This window comes from Mytilus trossulus, chromosome 2, assembly GCF_036588685.1.
Source record: "Mytilus trossulus isolate FHL-02 chromosome 2, PNRI_Mtr1.1.1.hap1, whole genome shotgun sequence".
Taxonomy (NCBI): Eukaryota; Metazoa; Mollusca; class Bivalvia; order Mytilida; family Mytilidae; genus Mytilus; species Mytilus trossulus.
Window position 1 is genome coordinate 55,652,554 of NC_086374.1, and position 22,939 is coordinate 55,675,492.

Consider the following 22,939-nt stretch of genomic DNA (forward strand, 5'->3'; position numbering starts at 1 on the left):
TAGAAAGAAGCACAAGGCTGATGTGCTTTTGACCAGTTTTTCTTATTCTATGTCGATTATTTGTTTTATTTTCAAAATTCAAGTGTACGCCCGGGCGTTTTGACGTAAACGTAGCTACGCGCATGACTCCTCAGAACATTTGTTATAGCAGGGTCGCCCGAAACCCCTAGCTGTTTACCCCACAATGCAGTATAGTATCCCTTAACAATCTGACCACAGTTTTATTTAAATGTTGAATATTTTGCCGGTATTTGGTTTTCTATACTAATACCACACATAACTGTCTTGTCCAGGTTTTCATTATAAAAGTGGTAATTTTAGAAAATGTTAGTTTTGTCGCCTATGGAAGAATGAATACTACTGTTTTCCCTATAGTGCACGCGTCGTGTACTTCAGTATACGGGACGGAAACTAGACCAGCGCTGTACGGCATCAACACTTAATGATATTATGAGTGTACACATGCCTAGTGCTGCCTTCTGTCACTGATTTCAACCCATTCGATTCACGGGATCATGGGATGAAATGAAGACAAATGCTAATCTTATTATAATATAATTGTTTTATTATTTAAAAAAGACGTCATTATGAAAATAATGTTATTTTGACCATAAGTCTGTTTTCATAAATGTTGTTAAGGAGTAACATTCTATTCAATAAATTGTGAATGCTTTTATAAATAAATAAAATTAAATTTTATGATGAAATTGCGCCATGTCGTCCAGAATCGACAAAGAGCAAATGTCCGGTAGTAAATGATGCGTCATCAGATGCCAGAAATCTTATCGCCTTTGCGACGTCTTCCGGTTTTCCCGCACCACCAAGAGGTTGTATCACTTTCAACCGCTCGAGATACTGAAAAGAAAACATTTTAAAAGCTAACCAACGAAAATAATCAATTCACTTAACAGTAAGTAAAAAACATTAATAACATTAAAAAAAAAATGAAACTTTACTTATTTGGTGCGTTCACAACGGATTAACCTTCATGAGGAACACTAAAACCCAGGAGCATGTAAAGCTATGAAGCTATACGACCAAAAGAATATAGGAGTAGATAACTCCACAAAAAGGTCAGCTAAACCATTTTCCTAATAAATTCTAAATTTGTCAACAGTGGGAAAGCCACGGATCGATTCTGCGCCTCCTTCCATATGACGTAAAGGCCAGAAAATCAAGGGCGACAATCGCGATTTTTCATAGAGGGCGACAGTATCGCGCCATCGCGGCAATTTGTTTACATCGTGTACGTGTGATTTTTCGAGAAATTTATCATTAAAGACAATTAAACTTGTGTCATTTCATCATCAATTAGTTATATAGGTAAGTTTTACAGGTGACCATGCTATTTTTTCTTCTTAGAAGATTTTATTTTACAAGAAACGAACATCTGAAAGTGGCAAGTGACGTTGTTAATTTGGGAGATAAAAATATGGCGGGTGTTTTCCCCTTCTGAAAATAACTGACACATTTGCATCCTATTGGCTATTTAAATATAAAATGACCAAAAATAGTATCTATGATGATAGGAGTCCCTAAATATTTGCATAAATACCCATCACTCCGTGTCAAATTGTAACTGAGGCTGTGAAAAGGAAGCACACACATCGACGCCATTTTTCAACAGATTAAGGTTTCTGAGCTCACGATATCCTAATATTATTACTTTTAATGGTTAGTAGAAAGATATTAATACTATCCATAACATAATTTATTGATCTGATCGGGTTATGGCTACATGTTTGCCTCTTTTCGATTCTTAAATCCAGTAAATTTCCGTAGACCACCAGATGTAAATAAACGCCCCTTTTCCAGCGTGAGACTTCAATTTGAATAAAACTTCAATTGTTAGCATTTGAATTTTAATTAAAGTTTTGCAGTTGTGTAATGCATATGTGCTGATTTTTTTGGTTGTCTCAAATAGTAAAAAGGTGAATATTTTTATTTTTGAACCCAAAAAGTGTGACAAAAAACACAAAAAAACAAACAAAATAAAAATATATGAAAAAAATAACTACCCCAGGACAAAGGGGGGTTCCAACTTTATGTCCCCATTCAAATGCATTGATCGTCCCCAAAAAGGGAGATTCCGATCCCTGGAACCCTATCCCTGGATCTGCCACTGGGAACTATGATTATTAAAACGTATAAAGAATTAGAGAATAATTACTAAAGGAACAAGAATAGAGAAAATTTACCATAAAATAAGTAAAAAATAGAGCAAATGACATGCTAGTCCAATTTATTATGATGTCTGACAAGACTACTTTTTTTCTGGGACGACTTCCTATGCATCCCAGAAAAAAATCTTAATATTCTTAGCAGCAAGCCTTAGGTCTGGTCATAATCATTTTTAACTACTGTAAATTCAGAAATTATTGCGTGCACTTATTATTGCGATTTTGTCATTTTAAACTTGAATGCAATTTTAATTTTTACGATTTTGAGAAAAGTCATGCTTAATTCAGTTAAAATATTACAAAATGCAAGTTTTAATTATTGCGTTTACAACTCTGTCGCATTTTTCGCAATAATAAAAACCTCGCAATAATTTCTGAATTTACAGTATTGATGTGCTAATTTATATATTGAGGAAAGAGAAATTATGGACAAAAAGTATAAAAAAAAAATAGAGACCAATGAACTAAAAGATTAAATGATAAAGAAATGCAGAGCACCCCATCCAGACCCTTGTCTATGTGAACAACAGTACTATTATTTTTGCTGAATAGTGCATATGGGCATGTAAAATATCTTTTAAAAGATTTCAGGTATATAAAATATTCACCAGTAGGAAAGTATAAATTCTGTCCCTCCTTCCATGCTAAAAAAAAAATTATGTGATTTATTTTTGAATTTTATTGCCACCTTCAGTATTAGCTTGGTGTTGTGGCCACGTTTTATTGGCGTTGGATACATTTATTATCAATTACTGGAATGAATAATTAAAGATATGAATGATTGAATGAAAAGTTATCTTTTAAATAACAGATACCTGTAAGATAATTTAATGTTGCATATTACGTTATACTTTATTAAAACATTTTTTATATCTTTTAAAAAGGTTAATATGTTATTATGGTGATGAATTTTAAATACTAAGTAAATGAATTTATAAGTAGAAAATTTTTCCAAACATCTGTTGGTGTGTATAAGTATTACCTTTTCTAGAGAACCTTTTTCGGGACGTCTGGATTGGGTAATTTTATAGCTCAGGATTTCGAGATTGATCCTTTCGGATTCCAGTATTTCCTTTCAACATTTTTTTTTTAATTGGGACCTCAGAAGATCATGTTTTTGTCAGTAGACAATTAAAATATATTATAATTTACCAATCATATAGCAAATCTAGAGAAGTTTGAAATTATATTCATTTGATAATATCATCTGCATAAATTATATATTTTCAGATAACAATAGGAATAAGAAGAGCAGGATTTCTATATTGAGGATTTACATGTATGGGACAGAGGACTATTTGACTTGATTTTACTTTAAAAAAAAATTAATTTTAACAATAGTTCTCCTTAAATGTTTAAAATACTGTTTACATATTTTTCATTTTAACATTATTTTTATGACTTTGTATTTATTCATCATTTAATAAACTTTTATTTCTAAAACATTTTTATATTTTCAAATAAACATACAATGTGAAACACTCCACCATTTTATATTGATAACGTGGGGTAAATGTACATGAGACACTATACTGTTGCAATACAATATTACTTAATGTCATTGAAAAACCTGAGATTCATTGATGCAAAGCTAGCATATTCATAGGGCCCCCCTTTCATAGGAAAAAATTGGTTGATTAAATAAGGAATCACTGGAGCGGATCCCTCCTAAGTTAGTCAGCAGCAGCAACCCCTTACCCCCTCCAAAAAAAATAGAAAAAGTTCTGGATTGGTCACTGGTATCAGAAATATACATGTATCTACTGTAGTATTTGAGACATAAGAAAAAAAAAGATATAAAAAGTCAAAATGATGGTCTTTTATTCTTTATAAGGTTTGAATGACTTAAATGGAAAGTTTCTAGAATTTTTCACTTCTCCTAGACATAGTGAGGTCTCTCAAGTAGCCTATAATCATGACTTGACTTTTCACTGTTTTGCTTCCATGTAGATTTCAAGTGTGGTAACCTTTGCACCTAAATAAATCATTTTCAGTAGATACATATCTCTTTTTTCAGACTTTTTGATGAAAAGTTTAAACTAATATACAAATTAGAAAAAAGAAAACTGATCAACTTGAACCCACAACATATAATTGATCTCATGTGCTCTGGAAGAATAAGCAGATCCTGCTCCTTGTGTAGTATTATGAATGATATGTCTATGTACCCTTTTCCTAGATATGTAAACACATGATTTTGCAAATTATTGCAATTGTGTGCTTTTAGAATGGAGTAAAATGTGTGAAAAGGTATTCAATTGCAGAAAAATCAGCACACAGATATAGGAATGGTATGATTCTTAAAAAAGAATAGATCCTGTGTCCAAGATTTGTTTTCTTGTAAACTGGTGTAAAATAAAAATATGGGTCAAGCAGTTATATCAATGCAACAAAACAGGATCACCAAAATCAGAGTGAGACATTCATATACCAGACATTGGAAGTGATATAGCATTTTGTTAATGCTTTAAATGGTCATATACATGTAGCTCTAACATGTATTAAGAATTTGATGTACTAGGCATTGGGCATTCCTAATGAATGTTAATCTCAAGTTCTCAAGAGTTAAATATGCCACAGGGCCCAGAAACACTCAAACATGAATAGTTAGTCACAGTGTACATCAGGTTGCTTGATAAGGACAGACATTTATAAACATGTGTGAGTGTTTAGGCAGGCAATTCTTGTTGATTGGTACATGCACTTTTTAAAATTGACAAGTTGAAACATTTCAGATTTATAATAATTTACAGAATCAAAGAATGACTGTAACCATTACCCTAAAAATTGGCTTAAAACAAAGACTAGCTGAGTGCTTACACTTTGCACTTTTGCATGCTTATTCAGACAACAACTTTTGACTAATTGAAATTTTTTGTTGTTGAAAAAAGGGGGGGTAGGTCTACTTCCAGACAATGGAAGTTATTTATATGGACAAATTCGTTCATAGATTAAATCAGTTTCAATGTAATTCATAAATCTCGCCCATAAATCTGTTATACATCAGCAGCAAAATCAAATAACTACAAAAAATGTGATACGAGGAGTTTGAGCAAATTGTAAACATCAACAAATGACGTTGTAAAGCCTTCAACCACTCAACGTTTTAAGAAAAATATATTTAAAATCCTGAAAACATCATCACCCTTCGTTGTCTCAATCAATAATGTGCTTAAAATCTGTAAAATATGACATAATATGCTTGATTTTGCACCGAAATAACTCCCAAAACGTCTGAAAAATGTTGAATTTTGACCTCCGGTTGAAGTATTTATTATGTAAACAAGACTCAGAGTGACGGGGAATCCTGTACATAGTCATGTGCCCATATGTTTCTAGGTCACATTTATTTATATCTCGACCAATGAAAAGCTTAAGGATGCATTTGTGTCAGTTGTTTGTAGTCGTGGGGATTACCCGCGGTTTTTTGGAAATCAACGGAGGTAGTCTTTTGGATTATCATATTTCAGTAACGGAGCACTTATTTGAATACCGAATTTGGCAGTCGTGTGACAAAATTAAAAAATGAAAAATTAAACTCAAATACTGATGGATGATAGGTTGTTTTAATAGATTTATTGTCTAAAGCACAGGCTACGTTTTTGTTTACACGCTGGTTACAGCGCCACCTCAAAATTTTTAGATTATGTCCCCTTTCCCGCGGGACTACCGGAAGTAGCTCTTCAATGTCACTGGCTTTCCCACTGCAATAGGGAATTAAAGAAAGTTAAACGAAAACTATGTGCGTACCAAATCACTGACTTCTGAGCTGAAAATGCTCTCAAGGACTACCGGACTCAAACTCCGAAACAGGGATGACGTTGCTTCGCTAAGCCTAAAGTCAACGCAGCGTAGCAAGCAGGACGTTACCAATGATTCGGAATTTGTACCGGACTAGCAGTCCATTATCTTAGTGATTTTACAAAGGTGTAGATCACCTAGATTACCACTGATTTGGACTTTTTACCGGATTGCAGTCCATTATCTAAGTGATTTTACAAAGGTGTAGACCACCAAGATTACCACTGATTTGGACTTTGTACCGGACTAGCAGTCCATTATCCAAGTCATTTAACAAAGGTGTAGACCACCTATATTACCACTGATTCGGACTTTGTACCGGACTAGCAGTTCATTATCTTAGTGATTTTACAAAGGTGTAGACCATCTAGATTGAACAACAAACCTCGTTATAAGAGGTAATATTACAGTTATCAAGTAACCATGAAAATACGGATAGTGTGTAATTAAAATTTGAAGGTACTTTTAATTTAAAGGAATGTCTCTTACTCATGCGTAGCTCTGGTTCTTTGTCCTTGTTTGGCTTTCACTTTTTGTCACTTTTGGTTTTATCGTCTCTTCAATGTTAACAGTAGGTTAAGGGCTTGAAAATAATTTGGCCTCGAGTGTCCACGAAGAGACATTAAATGTCGAGATGCAAATCTTATGAAGTTAAATTGGTACCGTAAATGTTATTTATTTCATCTGAATATTTATTGTTCAATTGCTTTAAAATGTTGACCAGCAAACCAATTGAGTGTTTTCTGTGCAAAACTATTAAACAGTTTGATGTATGTTCGATATTGCTTGTATATAATAGATGTCCAATGAATCCCCATTATTTACATTCTGTTTGTGCCTGTCCCAAGTCTGGAGCCTGTAATTCAGCGATTTTCTTTTGTTTCTGTGTCTCATCTTTTGTTTTTCGTTCATTATTTGTACATTAATCAGGCCGATTTTCTCGTTTGAATTGTTAAACATATGACGTTTCGGGGCCTTTTATAGCTGCCTATGCGGTACGGGTTTTGCTCAATGTTGAAGGCCGTACGGTGACCTAAATTTTTTAATTTCTGTGTCATTTGGTCTATTGTGGAGAGTTCTCTCATTGGATATCTAACCACATGTTCTAATTTTTATATGTAATTTTACTCGTAATTCGAAAAATCTATCGGGTGTCAAGATTTCAAGATTTTATTCATAACTTTATTTGATTTATTTCTATTCGAGCGTCACTGAAGAGTTTTATGTAGACTAAAGTCAAACGCGTGTCTGGCGTACAAAATTATAAGCGGCCTTGAATTTCAGTTGAGTTTTTTTTTTTAGTTCACTTACCTTTGCTTGCATATCGTTTGTATATCCAGCATTATCTGCGAATGACGTCATAATAAATCCTGGACTGTAAAAATAAATCAGTTTTAGAAATTACATTAAAAGGAACCGTTTTGAAACAGCGTAGTTCCATATTGGCCATACAATAAAATTTATAATTAAGTATTATTTAAAATTCGGATACTCACGATTTATTGGTACCATGTTATTCAGATTCATGTGCATACAATAATCGGTAAAATGATTCACATGAAATCACAAAAAAATAGTTCTACAATAGCCCATGCTATACTAAAAATGCGTTCGTAAGTTGTTTTTTGTTGGGTTTTTTTCCCCTCTTTGCAACTAATGGTTTATCTTGCAATTAGCCAACTATTGTACAAATAACAGGTACACAAATAAATTTTTACTTGTACAAATAAAGTCTCCTGTTATCCCGCTTCCATGTTGAGCCAGCGGTAATGTGGATATTTCTTTTTGCGTAACAGTTAATTTTGGGGTCCTCTTCGCATTACGCGTTTAAACTATGTCGATTTCTTAAAACAAATTAGAGACAGTACTTTGGATTTTTTAAAACAACTAAAGTTCAAGTGTCGGGTGTAAATTGCAGGATAAAAACAATATATGTACATTGTCGGAAAATATAAAATTTATTTGTATTCGCTACCAAAACTGTAGAAAAGCTCGGCCCGGCGAGCCTCGCTTTTCTTTCTGTTTCTAAAGCTCATACAAATAAATTTTATATTTCCGTCAATGTACATATATTGCATATGAATGGGGCCATAAGAAATTCTTTCTTTAGTTTTTAACTCTCCCTGGACAATCTTTTGAAATATATGTGTATAAGAATAAAACAAAAATGTTTTTTGAACATGGAAACAGTTTTTAAATTCTGATATCAGAATTAGAAAACTTACTAGTAATTTAAAATCATTGTCCAGCTTCTTGAATATTTGGCGATATCAAATACATGTTAATTTTTGGATCTACTCTGTTTGTTGTGGTTGGTAATGCACAATGTAAGTGTGGTTTCAATCGTTGATGGTCTTCTCATTTCTTCGTATTAAAATCTTTCCGAATATATTAATTTGTTATAACTTAACTTTCGGTCATGTTCTAAGGTAAGCCTATTACCATGCAACAATTAATTAAAATTACATTAAATTTACATGTATATGTCATTATAATACGTTATTTTGATTGGCTAACAGCAATCTCGCGTCATTCTGAAATTAACCTTCCTTTTAAAATGAAATGTAACATCCATGATGACACGAGCTTCCACAATAAAGTGCATAGGTAAATAAAAGAAAAACTTGATAGAAATCGTGTTTCATGATCCTAGCAAAAAAAATGAAATGATAAGTATTGAATGCTTCATTCAGTAATTTTATAGGGTTGTAAAAGGCCTTGAAAGGGTTGACCGTGCGCAAATTTTTAGAATGAAGCGCTTTTTCGCACTTCAGACAAAATGTACTTCGGTCAACGCTTTTATACTCCAACAAATTTACAAATGAAACATTCAAATCTTATATTAATTTGATAATGTCTTACTAGAACTTATCCCTTCTGTACGCCTGTTTTTGGTGGGGTTTAAAGAACTGTTGCGTAGTATTTGATTGTGTTTTCGTTTGTTGTTCCCCTTATGACCAGTCTGTCTGATCTCTGTCTTTCTTGTGTTACATATAGAATACATAATTGTGCATTTCATACTATGCCATGTTCTTTTTTCAGACTGTTTAAAGATCAGATTGATATATAAATATAATACTTACTTGACTGAGTTAACTCGTACTTTCTGAGGAGCTAGTTCTGTAAATACATTTTACATTAGATAAGTTTTTCGTTTGAAATTATCCATTTGATTTTGTAAATAAATCACCTAGGGGTGGACAGGGGGTACCCTTCTCCCACCCCACCCACTATCTCCCACCTCCCACTTTTAAAATCTGTTTTCTCTCTTACCTTAAACTCCCACCTCCCTCAATAGCTGTCCATCCCCTCAAATAAATCATGTCAAAGTAATGCGCTTTAAAATGCACTTATAGATGTCCAGACTTTCGTTGTTGTAAATGGGGACGTGGCATGATTATAATTGAACCCCCCCCCCCCCTTTTCCGCGCGCCGTTAACCAAAGTATAAATAAAAACTCATAGATCCAATTTATAAGTAAAATATAACTAATATCGGTAGTCTGGACGTCTCTATAGATAGAAGAAAAGACAAGAGCAACAGTTCATAAAATACAAGTTTTATGCAAGGCTGTTGTCTTTCTTATTACAGATAATTGCCTGAATTAGAACTACACATATCATTACGGAGAACATTTTATTAATAAATGCAATTAACACTTTAGGATTTCTAAGAGTCTTCTAGAAACACCTTCATCAGGAACACTCAAAGCAAATAATTATCGCTATTTTGCGCATTTTTCTTTTGATCTTTTTTTGTGATAATTTTCATATCATGCTTCTCGCCTGAGATGGAAAAATTATCGATAGAAACTAAGCAGGCACGTGCATTGCTAACGAAATTGACATTGAAATTGACAACGTTGTCATAGGTAAAATAGCGATAAACAGATTATCGTTGGTCATCTCAACTCGGTTGCTTTTCTCACTTTCGCTGTACCAGCTCAAGCGAGAAAATCAATCTCGTTGAGATGATCAACGATAATCTATAAGTACAGCAAAACATGAAGAGCCATATGACCAAAACGAATCTATTATACATAATAACAAAATCAATATAAGGTCATCTTTGCTGAAGTTTCGCAGATCAATTAAGGGAATATGATGTCATTCGATGGATAACATTCTTTTTGTTGTATATTGAATTTTGTAACAGGATCGTTTTTTAATCAAAAGATACAACTCGTGCGCTTTTGCTATTTAATATTGTCCAGACTGAGATGGTGGACACATTTTATTGAACATGGTTTCCTTTCATGGAAAAACTGCAGTGGCAGAATAAATGATGGAAAACATACCTAAGGCTAACAAACGTGTGAACATATCCAAAGCAGCTTTGGCAATGCAATAAGCAGAAAGATGAGGACCCTGCAAGTTAAAAATAAAATAATGCTATTACCACGTGACACTAATATTAAAAGAGATGTAAGGTATAATACGTAAAAGAAAAAGCAACAGAACCACAATAAAAGTAATATTCAATTGTTATTTCATCGGTTTTCAGTAGGCCCCCATTTGTAGTTAATGCGATTTCGATTGATTTTGTAACTATTTGTATAATACTCTTCAATGCCTCTTTTCCATGTGTAGTTATGATAGATCATGATAATATGGATTAAAAGCTTATGACTTTGTGACGTTATTTTTTCATGTAAACACGCCACTGTGAACTGGTAGGTGCAAGTTATTTCATTTTATCATAATATACTTAGCATTGATATGATAGCTTTTGCATATGTGTAACATGTGTAATGAGCGGAAGTTCAGAAGCCATAATTTCCCACCCGGGCTGATAACCCATAATAGTCCGGGCTGATAACCCAAATCAGGGGCGTCTCGTGCAAAAACCCATAACAGTGCTTCTCGTGCAAGTCACTTCCCGTGTTTCTGGTATCGATTGTTTACTTTTCCGTTGTGACGTCAGATATTTTCTATGCCGACGTCAAAATTTACGGAAATTTGGGAACATAACATATATATGGAGGTAGTGATGCTGTTGTTGGACAATTATAGTATATTTGATTCATAATTTAACTTCTTTATAAAGTTTTTGACTGTTTTAGTTATTGCATTTGTTTATTTGCCTTACATAAAACTATTGTCGGAAGTATATAATAAAGCGATTAATACATGGCCTTTTCCATATCAGCCTGGATATCATTCCTCGACCCATATCAGCACCTCGACTCCGTCTCGGGCTGATATGGGGGTCTCGGGATAATACCCAGGCCGATATGGAAAAGGCCATGTATTAATCTCTATAGACACTATGCATGTATATGTTAATGTACTCACTGCACGTTGTCCTAATACGCTAGAAACATTCACGATGCATCCTAAAAAGTAAAAAAAAAAGTTGTAATTTTATATTAAATATACATATAATAAATGAGTTTACTAAAAGAAAATTCCGGTAAATAACATAGGTGATGTTTAGGTGTGTTTTAAAAACTCTTTTTTGTTCTAATCTAATTCAGATTATGATGCGTTATTGTTTTCAAATGAAACCTTATAATTTTGTACCATTTTGCAGTTTCAGAGCTGTGGCTCGTGAAAACTCGATTATCAATTAAATAGTATTAGTTTGTCCAATGGTAAAATCTTGCAAAAGTGGCATCCAAATGAAATTAAATGAATTTTGCAGGAAAAGTCCACAAACGTTTCTGATAATTATCTTTAAAATAAACTGCTGTCTCAGCGTAATCTATCCAAAATTGTAAATGTATTTATGTTTCTTTTCGCCTTCTGTGGGCTGCACAGGCCAAATAAACACATCATAGACACCAGGATTTAAAATGTGTCCGCAAGACGCGTGTCACGTCTACAAATGACTCATCAGTGACGCTCGAATCAGATGGATTAAAAAGGGCCAAGTAATGTACGAAGTTGAAGAGTACTGTGGTCCAAAAAATGGTGTTGATTATCCCCTTAGTATCTATTGACTCTTTTTTTGCAACTCACCATTGTTCAGCTGTAGTAAGTTGTACAACCAAAACTGTGACAAAACTGCTGCTTGGGCAGACGGATAAAGTGATTGCACATTTGCTTTCAAAAGATACAGTAGATACTAAGGGGATAACCAAAGGGTACTCACCCTGAGTTTTAATAAGATGTGGAACACACAACCTAGACAAGTTATAACTAGATTTGAAGTTGGTGTTCATTGTTTCGTCCAGAGTTGCTTCTGATGTTCCCATCACATTCCCCATGTTACCTTTACCTGCATTATTGACCTATTAAATGAAAATAGATGACGCCATAATCATGATTGTGTCGATTCTTAAAATCAAAGACATCAGATTTAAAAATAGTTATAAATTAACTACCACGCCTAGTCTGTTTTTTTGACAGTTGTTTTTATACTTTGTATCGATCTCGTGAATTAAGCCTTTTTCGGTTGGGTTTTATATTTTGTTCTTTCAGACAAACAAAACCTGGGGAGAATTAATATATTTTATGGGAAAATGACAATGAGAATAATGGTCGTAGTATGACGTAGCCAGGTCGTAAGAAGAGCGTGATGAGAACGGCAAGGGCGTGCTAGAATCGTACTATGGTTGTGAACAGCGTGGTATAGTCGTAGTGGAAGCGTAGTTTGGTCGCGGTGAGAACGTGATGATCGTAGTGAGGTCGTAATAACGTCGCAATGAGATCGTAGCGCAGTTACTCCGAATAGAATCACGCTTTCGCTACGCTTTCACTACGATGGTACAGCGACCTTTGCGATCTTACTTCTATCTTAGAGCGCTCTCACTACGCTTCTACTACGACCTGATTTCGCCACGACCACACCACGATTGTTTTGAACATGTTCAAAGTTTGCCACGCTCATCACGATCTTGAAGACCTCACCACGACCGTGATACGACCTTACTGCGATCTACCGTACTACGATCATCAAAATTTGCTGTTTTTTCACAGATCGTAGTGCGATCGTGGCCTAGTGGGACTGGGGTATTATGTTACACTGTTATACAGCTTTTTAATAAATTATGCCGTTAGTTTTTTCAATTGAATTGTATCACATTTTTCACGTTGGGGATTTTAATAGTAGACTATATAATATAGGTTTTCCTCATTGTTGAAGGCTTTACGGTTGCCTATAATTGTTTAGACCCACTGATGAGAATGTTTGTGGATAGTCGTCTTACTGGCAACCATACCACGTCTCCTTATTTTTATATCAATAACTTTAACGGCACCAATTGTTCTGCCCCAGATGCGCATTTCGACAATTAAAAAGTCTCTTCAGTGATGCCAAATTATTTGAAAGTCTCTTCAGTGAGGCCAAATAATTTTGAAAATCAAAATTTAATACAATTATTGTAGAACTCATCAAACACAAAAGCACCTACAGCACAACAAATTCTGGAATTGGTAAATCTCAATCAAACAATATTTTTTAACTAAATTTAGAACCGTAGTACTGACTACTATGCTGGTGATTTCCTCGGACAAATGTTGATGCTCTCGGATGTGTTTAGTATTTGACGTCGAAAACATTTGATATCGAGCATATAATTAATTGCTTTTAGTATCATATTCTGTAATGTGAAGTGTAAACGGTATCTGATATTTTTAATTTGTTTTACTGTTAGATTTTTTCTCTCTCAATATAACACTAAATTCAATGTTTTAACTCTATTTTTATTTAGTTTAATTAAGTAAGTTATTGAGATCTTGGGGTAAAACTGTAGAAGAACTTGGTTTTAAACCTAAAAAACCCCAACTAAAATCTCATTATATTGGACACTGTTGTACATAATTATTGTACATGTAGTACTTTTTTTTTCGGTCATAAATAACCGTGTTACATACCAGAACATCGATTCTTCCAAATTTCTTTACTGTCTCATCCACTAATGTCTTCAAATTGTCGTCATTAGTGACGTCGCATGGAATAACCAATATCTGGAAAAAAAATTTACATCAATATTTAAAGACATGAGTGTTCAACTCAACATTAACAACTACGTTTATATAGTTCATGAACTTTGTACTATGGTTAAACTAAACAAACTACTACGATATTTGATTTTAATTTATTTAGTCCAATCCTTTGGTGTACATTCTTTTAGCTATATGAACTTGGTGTAGGAAACTAACAAATGCATATTGAATAACTGATAGTTAAATATTGAATTTAAAGGTAGAATATTGATTGATATTTATTTCCTTAACCTCAAGTGGTAGGCATGCACGATCTTGACAATAGTAATTTGATATAAAAGAGAAGATGTGGTTAGTGTGGTTTGATTGCCAATGAGACAACTCTTCACAAGACTATAGGTCACTGTACAGCCTTCAACAATGAGAAAAGCCCATCCTGCAGAGTCAGCTATAAAAGGCCCCGAAATGACAAATGCAAAACAATTCAAACGAGAAAACTAACGGCATAATTTATGTACAAAATAATGAACGAAAAACAAATATGTGATACCGAGTAACAAACGACAACCATTGAATTACAGGCTCCTGACTTGCAATTGGGACAGGCACATACATAATGTGACGGGGTTAAACTAGTTATTGAAGGATCCAACCCTCCCCTAACATGCAATAGAAAATTTTGAAAAGTAGGCCGACCAGGATGAAGGTGGATTTTTATTTTGCATTGAAAAAGATGGTACATAATGAAAAGAGATGGAACATTTTGCTCTAGAATAGGTCTCCTGCATACCTCTAGAAGAGCTGTTGTAAGTGTTCGTTAACCCACAAAAAAAGCGCAACACGCTTTCTACACGAATAAATGTATAGTAATAACTTTTGTTAAATGAACGTCTGTCCGACAGTAAGACACTGGAAAGAGAAGGTCGTTTGCCTACTCGGGATGAACAAATACACAGCCACGTCATGTTGGAGTGGGGTCTTAAAATCCATTGTGTTATTGAGATGACTTTATAAGTATTGTTTACTTGTTTTCTTTTCCATTCTGTTTAACTGATGCAAAGTAAATATGTTTTCACTAAATTTGGAACGTTATTTAAACTCAAGTTTAAATATTGAGACAAGAACTGTTTAGAATAGTAATGATCAAATATAAAGAGTCTCATGAAAAGACGGTGTAACGCTCCCTGTGCGTTTAGCTGACATATTTTTCAAAATCCAATGGGGGTTTTACGTACAAGATGGTTCTTATACTCCTACTTAACCTCCAAGGGGCCTTCATATATTTTAATGGGTTTTTTTCCGGCTTCTTCATACTTTAACAAGCCTATAGCCATTGTAAAATTAATTGTTATGTATAAAATTGTGGACAAAATTGCTCTTTCAAAATTTCCATTTGGGCGCCTCCATGGAGAAAATCCCCCGCAAATAGCGACAGTTACCAGATATGTGTGCGTCGGTTCTTCAGATTAATTGATTTTGGTTGCTTAATGTCGGTACATCAGTGGCCTTTTACAACGATAAATGTTACAACTTGGATTTATATTTTTTTTTTATTTCATTTGTTCTCATATAACGAATAAGGATTTAATATTTGGAACTGTTCGTTCAATTTGTTAGCAATCAACATAGAAATTAAACTTATTACGAATTACTTGAAACTTGAAATTTCAGTAGGCTTAAGATAGTTTGCTTGATTATTAAACTTACATCATTTTTCGATAATCCTTTAGACCTACACAAGGATGCTACTTTCTCAAGGTTCTCCAGAGTTCTAGATGCTAGAACTACCTTTGCTTTGCTCTCAGCAAACAGTAATGCAGTTTTTTCTCCAATACCCGAACTAGCACCTGCAATACAAATATATGATTCATATATATATGCATTTATATAATTATGTATTATATCTGCATGTCAACAATTCCATGAAACAAAGAATAATAACCATGTGTAACAAACGTCATATATTCATTTAATTTTTTACAGTCATTCTGTATTAAAAGTATTAAATTAAAAAAAAAGACTTGACAAATGTCAGGGAGATTAATGACGTTTAGGTGATGTAAAACAAATGGAGAGAGATGAACACGTCAGTGATTCTAATGATAATAGTTGTAAAGATATTGTTTCTACATTTTTAAGACAGCAACACAAACTAAATCAAGTGAACCGTACGGTCTGGACCGTATGGACCGTATGCGAACTTTTTCAAAATACTCATACGGTCGGACCGCACGCGTACGATCTGACTAATATTAAAAAGTTGGTCAAGTTTATTAGATACATTGTACAAATGCATATAGTATATCAACATAACTTTACTATCAAATTAATATAAAAAAAGTTCAATTATTGCAATTGAAACAAAAACTTTATATTTTAACCTTTTTTTAAACTTCACGCTATTTAAATTAAATCTGTTAATCTCTTGTATTAAGCATGTCGGTCAGCAGTACTGTACATTAATTGAACTATGATCACTGAAATTAAAGATATCGGAGGTAAACATAATGTGGGAGGACATTTGTTTTAGAATATTTAGCAACTTTACCAAAACATGCAAATGCAAAGGAACATTCATAACTGCATACCTGAAAATGTGAAAAATATTACGTTACTGCAATTGTGTCACCTTGTGCGAGAGTACCAAAATAGGATTCAGATATACAATTAAACAAATAATTGATTTCAATTGTTCGAAATTCAAAATCAAAATTTAGCCATCTGGCACGCAAAATGTTCTCAAATAACAAACAACTGTAGATAATTTTCTGTCCTCCGCCCCAAAAACATCAAACAGTTTATGAGGCTAGACAGACAAAAACCTACTGTTCCAAGCCTTTTGCGTAAATATATACATGGATTGTAGAAAGTTGCTTAAAAAAATATCTGTACCTGTTATGATGGTGACTTTCGTCATATAAAGCATCATGGTAAGATACACATATAAATATATTATACGGAATCTGAGAAAATTTTAAACTCCAGACGGTGTTGCTGCTGCCAGAAAAACACTTCGTGACTACATCACGAAGTTGAAACAAGTCAATTTTACGAAAACGTAGGAATGTAATTGTATGTAAAGATCCAGTCCGATGTCAAGTTTTACTACGTTTTAAAATTCTACGTTTCAACTACATTTTGAACAAAAATGACTCGTTATTTTGTTAGGATTCTACTTGGTTAAAATTATTTACACACTACACCACATATCTTTTCCATCGTGAAAACGGAAGCCACTGTAGTGATGGTGTGCTGTTCAACTTTAAAAAAAACAATCAATATACAATGTAAGTTAAGTTATGCATATGATAGGTCCAAACGAATTTGAAACTACCATAATCTACTGTTTGGTGAAAATTTGTCTTTAATCTAAAATTTTACCAACTTCTTGGAAGCTGCATGCTATAATTAGAGTGAAAACACGTATATAAGATTAAAAAAAAATATCCCTTATTATGAACCCTTTCGTTTACTATTCTTAATAAAAAATCAATTTCGTTTGTTTTATTTCAATCGGGTTTCAGCCAGTTTAACTTTAAAAGATCTAGACATGTTGTGAATTTGATGACCTAAATCCCATCACTTTTACCTGATATACCGTATGAATTGTATACATAGGACCTTTTAAATTTTTGATCAAACACGATATCTACGATAATTTCACAACATTGATTATCTTGGATCGCAATGTTTACTGTTTCGAGAAGTTCTTGTCCTGATATTTAAACTTAAGTTTAGATTGCGTCCTATATTTAGTTTAAACATATTTATATTCATTTTCATCAAAATAAACAATGACAAGCAAACACACAAACACAAAAAAACAATGTTAGCTTGCATATGTAAGGATTGATTGATTGATTAATTGGTTCTTGTTGCTAAACGTTCCGTTGCAAATTATTTCATATTCTGGTTGACGCACAAAAAAAAAACAGTTAGTCAAACATAATACGACCATGAATGAAGAAAAAAAGAAAAAGAAGAGAGGAGCAAGAAAGAAATTAAATTTAACATAATAATTTATTCATTGCGTATTGTTCAGTGGCAAATATTTTATGCATTCTCAGACCGAGTACAAAGATTGTTGCAACGTTCCCATTCTGACCGGACGTAGTTTTTTTTTTACAAACCAAATTGGCGCCCCACTATTGCACAGGTTTAAGTAGCGGTAGCAAGAAGACTAAGAGTGACCATCTTTCTATTCTCCAGTCCCCTTGGAGTTTTAAGATATATAATGATAGCTATATTAGTATCAGTGATGCTTGACAAAAGAAATAATGAACCCACCACAATTTATAGAATATGGATTTGAATTTATCAGATACATTGTGATTGGGTTGGAATAATCAAAGTTGAAGAAGATTACATTTTAAATATATCTAAACTGTTTCTTAAAGAGGCAGCTGTCTAATTGCAAAATAAAATTAAAAATACAATAAGATTAACGGTACTAGATTTTCTGCACCAGATTCGCATAAAAAACACGTAAATAAGTGTCTCTTCAATGATGCTCAAGGCAAAAATGCTTGAAAATCCAATCATAAAAGCATTGTTACATATGTAGAATATTAAGAATATACACCAAATTAAATATTCACAAGAAATCACTTAACTAAGAACTAGACATATTATAACTTTGAAATACAAATGGAAGACGCTTTATTCTTTAAATATCCCAAGGGAAAAAAGGCTGTGCCTCTGCTGTAATTCACAAGAACCAAACAGCTCTGAACTCAAAGTTCCTGTTTAGCCCCCCTCCCCCCGAAAAAAAAGTTGACTATTTTATATATTTATATATTAATCGACAAAAATCCATATTTTGCTATAATACATGTTTCGTAAAACATAAACAAGTAATTTACAAATTTGTTAAATAATACATGTGATTTTTACCTGTTATGATGCTGACTTTATCCTTAAGAGACGACATGGTAATCTACAAATTTAGATAATTCAAATGATGTATGAGGGTATTTAACCACCAGGGGGTGCTGCTGTTTACGTTAGTTACACTTCGTTTCTACAACACAGAGCTTAAAAAATCCATGTACATCAGAATTTATTTTATTATGAAACTCATGTTTGCTCATTTAACGTGATCAAATTTATTCATCTCCAAGCAAGAAATATCTCGACGACACTTGGTCACTTTGTTGATTTAAAAGGCTATCATATTTACCTTAAATATTATATACTGAGTGCCAATGAAAACGCAACACTTGGTTTTTCAAATATAAAATTTAAATTAGAAATGATAATCTTTCAAAATAAATTGTTTTTGAAAATTAACAATCCTAACAATAGATCGATATCAAACAAAAATGTTTCATTGTCATCTTTTAGACGCTATAGGTAAACGAAACATTCAATGTCGAATCATCAACTTACAGTCCTAACAAAACATGTTACAACACCGTTGTGCAGCGCAATCTCGACAGCGCCGTGGAATTAATCATCCTGGACGTTTAATGTGATCTCGAGGAATGTTGTTCCAATTTTCCCGCATATCAAACTTAATCTGACTTTATGATATTGGTGGTGGTTTTCATCGTCTAAACCATGTCCAACCTGATGCGAAATTTGCTCGGTCGGACCAAAATCGGGCGAAACACATGACTTTGGCCAAGATGGGTGCCAAATGTCTATGTAACCACAACCAAAGGTTTTTGATACACAATAAATGATTTCTGGTCTACATAATTCGATATTTACGTCTTACGGCCGTTTAGATGTCACTAAGGAAAGACTTTGGTGCTCTTTAACAATTTCTGCGCAAATGGTGCTTTACTGAAATTGCTCCAAAGGATCTACTGTGACCACCATTGAACTCTCGTGACCTTTGTACACCCATCAGAGTCAATATCGAACATGTTTAAGACCAAATGTATCGGTCTGGCTGAGCGTTTCTTGCTTTTTGTACCCGGGATGTCGCTTATCATTAAATGATCCATTTTGGTTGAATTTGTGGATGATTTGGGTTATTGTAGAGGCTACAACTTCAGTCTTCTCGTAATTGTATGCAGTGAAAGGCTTCATTGGATCATGCCTATAACTGCATATCGCTGGTTGTCAGACAGTCCTGAGATTTACTCAGATGTTTATTGCAGTTTCCTTGAAATAAGGGCGGGAAAATTCATGACATTAGCCAAGCTTTAAATGACAAAATCGTGAAAATGGTGCGTATGTTGAAAAGCGGTGAACTCGGTTTATGTCCGTTCAAAATAATCCTTACTTCGAATTTGTTCCAAAAATCACTCACGTCAATTGTCTTAAAAGTCATTTTAAATCAACTGTACAAAGTTCTCATATAAATAAAATAAAAATTATAAGATTTTTTTGAAAAACAAAAGTGTTGCGTTTTCATTGGCACTCAGTATATTAGGATTGCATAGGCCCTTTGAAACTTTAAATGTTCTTTCTAATGAAACACGATATCTACTTTTTGTACACCATTTATTTCATCTGATTATGATTGCATTACAAAGTTCTTGTCCTGATATTTAAACTTTTGTCCCAGATTTATTTTTGAGAATACGTGTAGCTTATTTATTAGCTTGATTTAACAAAATGGATAAAACACGTGTAAAAATACTAAAAAGGACAACTAAAAGGGCAACTAAAACTCATTTCGAAAATAAAAAACAAAGCTTTAGCAAAAATAATAGAAAGTAAACGACGAAAAGACTACCAATAAACACTAAATAGAAAAGTATTCGAAAACTACATACTGGGCACCACGAACCCTACTAAAACGAGGGTGACCCAAGGTGCTCCGGAAAGGTAAATAACTCCCGCTGTATATGTGACACGCGTCGTGATGCTCATGGTAAATACGATTGAAATACATCCAAATTGTATGGTTAATATTGTTTTTTTTTACCTATTGGCTTTGTTGCAAAACTGTAAGTCCTAACGTTTTATTAATGTTTACAATTTGCTTCAATGATTTGCATTATATGTATATTTAAATAACGTCCCATATTAGGTTTAAACATATTTCATTTGATCATTTTCAGCAACAAAGACAGTTAGCAAGGAAGCACAATTACAAAAAGTGAAAATATAACAATATTAGCTTGCAAGGGTTGAATGATTGATTTATTAGTCTGATTGATTTATTGGTCGTTGTTGCTAAACGTTCAGTGGCAAATTATTTTATATTCTTGTTGATGCATAAGAAAAAAAATCATCAATCATAATAAGATCACGAATGAAGAAAGAAAAAAAAGAGGAAAGGAGCAAAAAAAAAATTAGATTTATTATAATACTTATTCATTGCTTTGAGTCCAGTGACAAATATTTTATGCATTTTCAGAACGAGAACACATTAACAATAAGTAGATCCTATATATAAACGGTGGTCCGGAAATCTGGACTGCCACTAGAAGTGGGGGTATATTGGAAAGGAACAGAAATTTAGTCGTAAAACATGTTGCCTATGGACCCTTCAAAGAGTTGTTTCAAGGGTTCGTAGCAAGCATCGCATTTTACTTTCCCATTCTGACCGGAAGTGGCTTACTTTTTTTACAAACCGATTTGGCGCCCCACTATTGCAAAGGTTTATCTAGCGGTAGCAAGAAGACTTCTGAAGATCGACCATATTTCTATTCTTCAGTCCACTTGGAGTTTTAAGATATATAGTGATAGCTATATTAGTATCAGTGATGCTTGACAAAGGACATAATGAACCAACCCCAATTTATAGAATATGGGTTGAATTTATCAGAAACATTTTCATTTGGGTTGGAGTAATTAAAGTTGAAAAAGATTACATTTCAAATAAAATATTATGTTTAAACTGTTTCTATAAGAGACATGTAGACAGCTAAATACAAAATAAAATTAAAAAAATAAAATAAAATTAACGGTACTAGATTTTCTGCACTAGATTCGTATAATGAACTAGAAATAACACGTAAATAAATGTCTCTTCAATGATGCTCAAAGCAAATATGCTTGAAAAATCCGAATAATAATAAAAGCATTGTTACATATACAGAATATAAGTATATACACTAAATTTAATATTTACACAAGAATTATCACTTAACTAAGAATTAGACAAATTATAACTTTGAAATACAAATTGAAGACGCTTTATTCTTTAAAAATTTCAAGGGAAAAAGGCTGTGCCTCAGCTGTAGTTCACAAGAACCAAACAGCTCTGGACTCAAAAGTTCCTGTTTACCCCAAAAAAAACCAAAGTATATACAGATCGACGAAAATCCATATTTTGCTGTACATGTTTCGTAAAACATAAATAAGTAATTTAGAAATTTGTTAAATTAGACATGTGATTTTTACCTGTTATGATTGCGATTTTATCCTGAAGAGACGCCATGGTAGGCTGTAATTTTAGATAATTTAAATACATGTGTAATATTTTGGTATTCAACCACTAGGGGGTGCTGCTGTTGACGATAGTTACACTCCGTTTCTACAACACAGAGTTTAACTTCAGAATTTATTATGAAACTCATGTTTGCTCATTAAACGTGATAAAATTTATTCATCTCCAAACAAGAACGAACTAGACGACACGTGGTAAATTTGTTGATTTGACAGTCTATCATATTTACCTAAAATATCATATAAGCATTATAAGGATTGAATAGGCCCTTGAAACTTTAAATGTTCTTTCTAATGAAACACGATATCTACGTTTTGTACAGATTTTATTTCATCTGATTATGACTGGCTTTAACAAGTTCTTGTGCTGATATTTAAACTTTCGACCCAGATTTATTTTTAACCATACGTGTAGCTTATTAGCTAGATTTAAACAAAATGAATAAAAAATGTGTAAAAATACTAAAAACATCTTCTACATAATGCAATAAAACATAATAATATACACTACAAAAGTCTAAAAGTCTGAAAAGACCACTTTTTGTCTTAATTTGCATGAAATTTTACTCGACATTCTCCAAAATATGACTTGTGTCTGAATTTTTCTTGACAAATTCTCATTGATATTAAATTTGTATGAAATTTACTCGACATATTCTCGACATTCTGAATAAGGGTCTTCAAATTTCTTGCCAAATTCTTGACATTTGAATACTGTCT

General features: G+C 33.1%; 1 protein-coding gene across 2 annotated transcripts; it reads right to left on the bottom strand.

Moving 5' to 3' along the window:
• Nucleotides 1-552: 552 nt before the first annotated feature.
• On the bottom strand, nt 553-22,344 carry LOC134707616 (3-oxoacyl-[acyl-carrier-protein] reductase FabG-like). 2 transcript variants are annotated; one of them, XM_063567560.1, is made up of 10 exons: nt 22,175-22,311; nt 18,764-18,806; nt 15,578-15,717; nt 13,799-13,891; nt 12,075-12,213; nt 11,276-11,316; nt 10,279-10,348; nt 9,065-9,101; nt 7,293-7,356; nt 553-855 (listed from the first exon to the last, which is right to left on the bottom strand). In XM_063567560.1, exons 2-10 carry the CDS (start codon nt 18,798-18,800, stop codon nt 697-699), a joined length of 780 nt encoding a protein of 259 aa, XP_063423630.1. In that variant the 5' UTR covers nt 18,801-18,806; nt 22,175-22,311; the 3' UTR covers nt 553-696. The 2 variants fall into 2 exon arrangements, with proteins under 2 accessions (XP_063423630.1, XP_063423629.1); XM_063567559.1 differs by lacking the exon at nt 18,764-18,806 and having other exon boundaries at nt 22,175-22,344.
• Nucleotides 22,345-22,939: the final 595 nt, after the last annotated feature.